Source organism: Quercus lobata, chromosome 8, assembly GCF_001633185.2.
Source record: "Quercus lobata isolate SW786 chromosome 8, ValleyOak3.0 Primary Assembly, whole genome shotgun sequence".
Lineage (NCBI taxonomy): Eukaryota > Viridiplantae > Streptophyta > Magnoliopsida > Fagales > Fagaceae > Quercus > Quercus lobata.
The window spans coordinates 8376435-8384035 of record NC_044911.1 but is presented as its reverse complement, the minus strand read 5'-3'; the positions used below and the strand labels follow the sequence as shown (position 1 = coordinate 8384035).

Genomic DNA, 7601 nt, shown 5'->3' with positions numbered 1-7601 from the left:
GGAATATTGTTTTAAATTGCTATGAAGTTTTTTTGTGTCATTAACTTTATTGTTGATTTTTTTTTTCTATTTTTATCTATGAAAATTTATTATAAAAGCAGAGAAACTAAAATGTAAAGCATTGGGTTAAAGAGTCTTTGTTGTGAAGTTTGTATAGTACTGGGTGGAAAAGTTTTTGTTGTGAAGTATTGTTGTATATCTACAGTTTAGCTTTTTTACGCAATAAAATACTATTATCGCTTTATCAAAAAAAAAAAAAAAAAGTATTAATAGTAGAAAACATGGGTTCAATATCAATTTTTCCTTGTGTTTACTTAATGTTCTTATTAGCATGTATTTCTGAAGTTGGGTTTGGAAAAATGGTTTTTAATGTGATGAAGGATGGTGCTATTGCTGATGGAAATAGTGATAACAGTAAGGTAATTTTTACTCAATAGAATTATGATACTACTAATCTTTTCTTAGATGAGTAGCATTAATCATTCTAACAAAGCAATATAATTGTTTTATAATTTTGTTATTGTGTGTGACTGTATTTGTAGGTTTTTCAAAATGTATTCAACAAAGCTTGTCAATCTGAAGGAAGGAATCTTGTATTAATCCCACGAGGGACATATATGTTGGCGCCTATTGTGTTGAAAGGACCATGCAAGGGCCAAGTGGAATTTCATATCATAGGGACACTAAAAGCTCTTATAGATGAAACATCTACTATTGATATTAACCATTGGATCACCTTCCAATACGTAGACCGATTGGTACTAAGTGGTGGTGGGAAACTGGATGGCCAAGGTCCCTCCGCTTGGGATGACAATACTTGCAGTAAAAATCCAAACTGCAAAGCTCTTCCCATTGTAAGTTCTTGTTTCAACAAATCCATCTTAAATTAGGCTATAAATGGAGTTGCCCATGATCATGTGGTTGGACCATTTTTCATGAGTCATTCATAATTTTATTTTTTACTATGCTTCCATTTAATAGACTTTTCTATCGGTCGTATAGCTTCACAATTCTAGCTATAATGTTTTTTCCTTGTGCTTAGATTATGCTCCTTAAAAATAAATAAAAAAATTTCTTTCCTTTTCCAAAAAAAGATAAAATAAAATTTTACAATTTAATATCTTTCTTACTATCTCCAATGTCTAGAGATTGTGTTAACACCCCCCCCCCCCCCCCTGGCGGTCTTTTTATAAAAGAAGTTGATTTATTTAGTAAATTTATTTTTATGTTTCCCTTATTCTTTTCAGTCATTGAGATTTGATTTCGTCACCAATTCAAGGATTACTCAACTAACTTCAATGAATAGCAAGAATGCCCACGTGAATGTATTTGCATGCAAAGATATGAAATTCGATCACATCCATATAATAGCACCCAAAGATAGCCCCAATACCGATGGAATACACATTGGTTCATCCAACAATATTCAAATCTTGGATTCAACAATAGCCACTGGAGATGATTGTGTATCAATGAGCCCTGGTTCTAAGAACATAAACATTAGGAACGTAACGTGTGGCCCGGGTCATGGAATTAGTGTTGGAAGCCTTGGTGGGGGACCTAATGAAGAAGATGTCAATGGATTAACGGTAACTAATTGCACTTTCATTGGCACTCAAAATGGCTTGAGGGTCAAAACATGGGCTAGGTCTTATGCTAGTAGTGTTTTCAATCTTACCTTTGAAGACATCATCATGGATAACGTCAACAACCCCATCATCATTGATCAACAATATTGCCCATCTCGCAATTGTGAAAAGGTACCTAGCTCTGGTTCAAATATTGTTATATGTGCTTGTTCTTGATTAAATTATATATTGTATAAAACTTGATTTAACTTGATGGTCTTTTTTATTTTTTTTATTTTTTATCTACAGGGTGAATCCCAAGTTCAAATTCAAGATGTGAAGTACAGAAACATCAGAGGCACCTCTAGCTCAAAAATTGCAGTTGCTTTTGATTGTAGCAAAGGCAAACCTTGTGAGAAGATTGAGCTCAACAACATTAACCTAACTTACCATGGTGCTGAAGGAGCTGTGGCATCCTCATGTTCTAATGTCAAAGGTATTGCTAATGGTCAACAACAACCCGGATCTTGCATATAGCACTCCTGCTTGCAGCACAATTCTTGAAATCCAGACAAATTCAAGTTTAATAATCCAACACTCACCCTACGTTCTTTTGACAATATTGTTTTGTACTTGATATTAATGCTTATCCACAAGAAATGTTGTACGCTATGATGTATTACACTTTCGTATTTTGTAAGTGACTTTGAATTTAAATATTCTTAAAAAGAAAGTTCATTAATTTGAAACTTACAGCTATATAGCCTATTTAAGGTGATGAGTCCATTTTATGTTTAATGTGGAGCAATAACTAGCTTTGTGTCCATGTAATAATATCTTAAAGGGAAAATTGCTCTAATCTCCCTAAGGTTTTCCATAATTACACTTGCTATTTTTCTATTATGCAATTAAACACTTAAGTCCCTTAATATGCAAAGTATTTCTTCCTCAAAAAAAAAGAAAAAAAAAAAGAAAAAAAGAAAAAAAGAAAAGTATTTACACTAATCTTCCGTAGAGTGGTTTTAAATAGATTTTTCTTGAGAAACGTGTATCAAAAAACAGGTCTTTACTTTAGTACTCGTTATAAAAAACGTACACCATTCACTATGAAATGTACTTTCAATGCAAGTTAAATGCACCATTCACTAAAACAAGTTATCAAAAAACAGGTCTTACTTCAAAACTCATTATATATAAAGAAATAGATTCAATTATCAGATGGAAAAATTGTACTTCTAAATTTAAAATGAATTTATTTCATAGTTTTTTTTGCATAAAAAAAAAAAACTATGAAATAAATTCATTTTAGATTTAGAAGTTCATAGTTTAGATTAAATATTATAAATCTAAAGGTGTATCTACATATTATTTAAAATTTATTTTAATGGGCATCTCATTATTTAAAACTTTATAAAATCTTGAAAATAAAATCTTAACAGGCTATCACTCCAAAATGTAGGTAAAGTGGGGAAAAAAAAAAATCAAAACTTGTGATTCTTACCAGTTGATTTTTTTTTTTTTTTTTTTTTTTTTTCATTTTTGAGAAACTAATATAAAATAAACCAACATTTATTATCCACATTTTTTTAACAACCCAACAAACCAAATGACAATTAGCATTTTCTCAACAAAATAAAAAGAAGGATTCTCAAAAATAATAATAATAATAATAATAAAAAGAAAAAAAAATTGACAGTTAGCATCAAATAATGTGCAGATTTTAACCAAAAAATAAAAATAAAATAATGTGCAGAGATCTATCACGGCAAGCAAATCCAGAATAAGTGTATTCATATTTATGCCACCCCACCCCTATAAAACTATATAGCAATGGAAATGGAAGGACAAGCAATACATGAAAATCACCAGAATACTACAAAAAAACCCTAGAACAGAAAAGAACACCAAAACAGTTTAACATTCTCACGTCAATATATGTCATAAAGTTTTCGTTTTTATTAAACATTCCTCCTTTTTTTTTTTCCTGGGCAACCAAACAGAGCGTAGAAAAAAAGATCAAGAATTACTTGTCCACCACAACTGAGATCTCAAGAAGGGGATTCCCAATACCCATGCCAGGATTCCCTAGTACGCCATTTAACTAGGGTTTTTCTTTATTTTGAAAGTTCAGAGAGATGATAGATTTTCAGTATCTCTCAGCTTCTTCAATCTGAGACTGAGAGATACCCAAGACCCAACTTTTATTTATTATATAGATACCCAACACAAAGAAAAAAAGGAGCTCATTTGAGAATAGCCAAAACTTTGCCACAAGTTCTGTGCTTTAAAAAGTACTGGACCAAGTAATACGGAAGTTGGGTTTAAAGTTCAGAATCTTTCTATAAAAAAACAAAAACTAATGTCTGTTTGGATTGAAGAAAAGGAATGAGGAGCAAAGGGAAGTAGAGTAGTAGAGTTAAATGAAAATTAGCTTAATTTTCAATCAATTCAACTCTACTCTCCTTTCTCAACCTTTCTCTCTCCTCAAACAAAACAGGCCATAAGTAATATGGAAGTTGTGTGATTTGAGTGAAACTTTAGCTTAAGAGGAGGATCTAGGGAGTAAGGACCGAGTTATATTGAGATTAAGGAGAGCCTAGCCCCAATAATATTTAATCCTGTAATTGTTATGTGTTTCAAACAAAGTAATCCTATTCAAATGAGTTGGCTTGAAATATTGGCTGTATTTTATTTTTGGGTACAATGGGTAGAGACACTTCTTGATTGAACAACTTCTCACATTGATGGATGTGTGGCTTCCCAAATTGGGCTTCAAACAAACCGACCCTATTTAAATGAGTTGGCTTCTATTGGTTATATTTTATTTTGGGTAGAGAGTAGATACTAGAGACTCTTCTTGAAAGGGCTATTAAAACCAAGAACATTTTTGAAGTGTAAAACAAGTTTTTGCCTGTTATAATTACCCGTGCATTGATTGGTTATCTTGGACATAGAACTAACTTATTTGCTTTTTGATTATCCTTTTTTTTTTTCTTTTTTTCCTTTAAATATATTATAGTTATTAATATTGCCTTTTGGTTGGAAGAGGGATTTTGATTTTGATTTTCTTCTGTCACTCTCAAACATACTACTAAGTACTAAGTGTGTGTTTGGCATTGGTTTTAAAAACCAAATTTTTTTACCATTCAGTTTATTTTACTACTATTCATGGGTTCCACTGTACTATTTCTGCTACTTTTTGGCTTTATTTAGAATACTTTTAGTTAAAAAATTTCAATTTTAGCTAAATAATCTGTTCTTAAACAGATACTATGTGTATGTTTGGATTACGATGAAAACTTCAGTGTTCGGCGCTTTACTGTAATGGGCGTCTGTCAATGGGTCCCATGCACTACTCACAGGACCACAAATCTCTTTTTTCAACAAATATTTCATTAAAATTGGGTCTCACGGCACTATTTACACATTTAAAAATTATTTTACTATAATATTTTTAGTTTTCAGTAATAAATGGTATCCAAACAGACCTTAAGGTTGCCCCCATTTCTATACAAATGACTCCCGACCCATTTCTGAGTGCTCATTGTTTCAAATTACCTTGCAGATTGTAGAAATTGGATACAAGTTATTTGAAATTATAAATGAATAGACAAAAGCACTTGTCATTGTAAGAGCATTTGCAGCAATGTAGTTATATTGCTATATTTTAGCTACACTGCTGCTAAAATGATGCTCCAGCAGTGGAGCTAAATCAAAAAATTTTAGCTCCACTGCTACAATGTACATCTAAAAGTAGATGTGCACTGTTCATGAGGAGCCAAAAAAAAAAAAATTTAATCACCCGGTGGATTAAAATAATACCTCTCATTCACACACACACACACACACACTCTCTCTCTCTCTCTAATCTCTAAACATCACTCTCTCTCTCACTCCGGTCTCTCACTCTCTCACTCTAGTCTCTCACTCTCTCACTCCGGCCTCTCACTCCTTCACTCTGGCTGGCCTCTCACTCTCTCACTCCAATCTCTCACTCTCTCAACTTCGATCACCCAAGCCACCGATCCACCCCTTCTGCTGACCCAGCTTGCTGACGTGATTGTTGCTTGCTTGTCGTGGTTTTTTTTTTTTTTTTTTTTTTTTTTTTTTTCACTATTTGGTTGGTGGTGGTGGTGGTGGTGGTGTGGTGGTGGTGTTGGTGGTGGTTGTGCCGGCTGAGGAAAGATTGGAGGGTTTTTTTTTTTTTTTTTTTTCCCTGCTGTGGACTGTGGTGGTGGTGGTGGTGGTGGTTGTGGCTGTGGTTATGGCCGTGGTTGAGGAAAAAGATTGGAGATTTGGTTTTTTTTTTTTTTTTTTTTTTTCCTGCTGTGAACTGCTGGTGGTGTTGGTGGTGGTTGTGTCTGTGGAAAAAGATTGGAGATTTGGTTTTTTTAAAATTTTTTATTTATTTATTCCTATTGTGGACCGGTGGTGGTGTTGGCTGTGGCTGATGATAGAGGTGTTTGTGGTTGGTTTTTTTTTGTAGTGAGATATATTATTTTATTGTAATTGTTATATTATTTTATTGTGATGTTTATATTATTTTTTTGTGTTGAAAGCTAAAATAGATCCACTGCTGCAACATATGTAGGTAAAATAGATAAAGTAAGTTTTGGTGGTGCTAAATAGCTAAAATTATAGATCCACTACTGTGGCTGCTCTAAGGAGGCTTGAATTGGTAAAAGCTAGTTCCGTACAGGGCAGCAAGAATAATTAATCTAGTCTTTGGCAAACCTACGTTGTCAAATATGATGAGAATTAAGAACCTGATGACTTGCATAATTAAGTGTAATTTATCACTTCTCAACTTTAAACTTTAGTCTAATTTTATTTATTTTTTTTGTTGATTTTAGACTTCATTATTGTTATTTAAATTTTATTTTAGATTTGAAGAAAATGAAGATTTACTCAAATAAAGAGACATGAAGCAGCTAAAAAAGGTTTTGAGCTGAACACTTGGGCTGAAAAATAAAGGGCAACCTAAAGAAAAGGAAAAAAAGGTTTTGGGCTGAATGTAACATTTTTGGGCTGAACCAGAAAAGAATAAAGCAGAAAAAACAAGAAGAAAGAGTGGCTGAACTGAAGCAAAAATGTTTGGGCTGAAAAGCTGAAAAACGTTTGGGCTTTTTGGGCTGTGTTAGGCTGCAACAAGTAAAGGGCTGGACTTTAAAAACGTAGGGCTAAAGAAAAAGAAAAAAGAACGCTGAAGAGAAAAAAGGGCAGCCAAAAAAAAAAAAAAAAAAAAAAAAAAAAAAAAAGGCAGCCGCTAAAGCAAAAAAAAAAAAGGCAGCCACTGAAGCAAAAAGAAGAAGAAAGGCACTGAAGCTGAAAAAAAAGAGAGGGTTGGAATAGAGAATTTTTCAGCATTTATTTTCTTTCCAATCTTCTCAGAAAAAATTATGGTGAACTCGTTTGTGTTGGATTTAATTTTTAGCATGAACTAAATTTTCTTTATTCTAGGAAAATGATGTAATCTAGTTCCAAACTATGCTTGTTTTTCTATGTTAATTTGAACAATTTCTCTTCATGTTTGTCTTATTTATTCTAAGCTTATTGCTTCTAATTAACTGGCCATTAGTTAGATGATTTTAATCTTGTGATTTGCTGTCGAAAGAGAGAATTATAGGATAGATCTTGAATATTTCAGCATAGGTAAATATAGAGATCGAAAGACTTGTATGAACCTATGTAGTATTAAAATCGTTGGTCTTAATGCTTTCTTACTTTATTAAATTGCATACTCTTGTGTAAATTGATGAACAAGAATGTTTCCAATTGACTGTCGAAAGAGGCTTTTGGAAGAGTTTGGAGATTGCTAACAAACAGAGAGAATTAAATTCAATTAGCTAGATGAGTAAAGCATAGTGAGGGATTAGGTGAAATCGATTTCCTAGAAGTTTCTCTCTCATTAAGTTGATTTTCAAACAACATTTTTCTTTTCCTCTGCGTATCTTTTATTTAAATTGATTTTATTTTGAATTCTAATTACTAAAACCTTAGTGACTTCTCTAGATAAAATCAAGATTAGAATAA

General features: G+C 32.4%; 1 protein-coding gene across 1 annotated transcript; it reads left to right on the top strand.

Moving 5' to 3' along the window:
• The first annotated feature begins 359 nt into the window (after nucleotides 1–359).
• On the top strand, nucleotides 360–2188 carry LOC115956273 (exopolygalacturonase-like). The gene is made up of 4 exons (XM_031074699.1): nucleotides 360–419; nucleotides 543–854; nucleotides 1248–1760; nucleotides 1878–2188. The coding sequence occupies exons 1-4, from the start codon at nucleotides 360–362 to the stop codon at nucleotides 2103–2105; spliced, it is 1113 nt and encodes a 370-aa protein (XP_030930559.1). The 3' UTR covers nucleotides 2106–2188.
• The last annotated feature ends 5413 nt before the right edge of the window (nucleotides 2189–7601 follow it).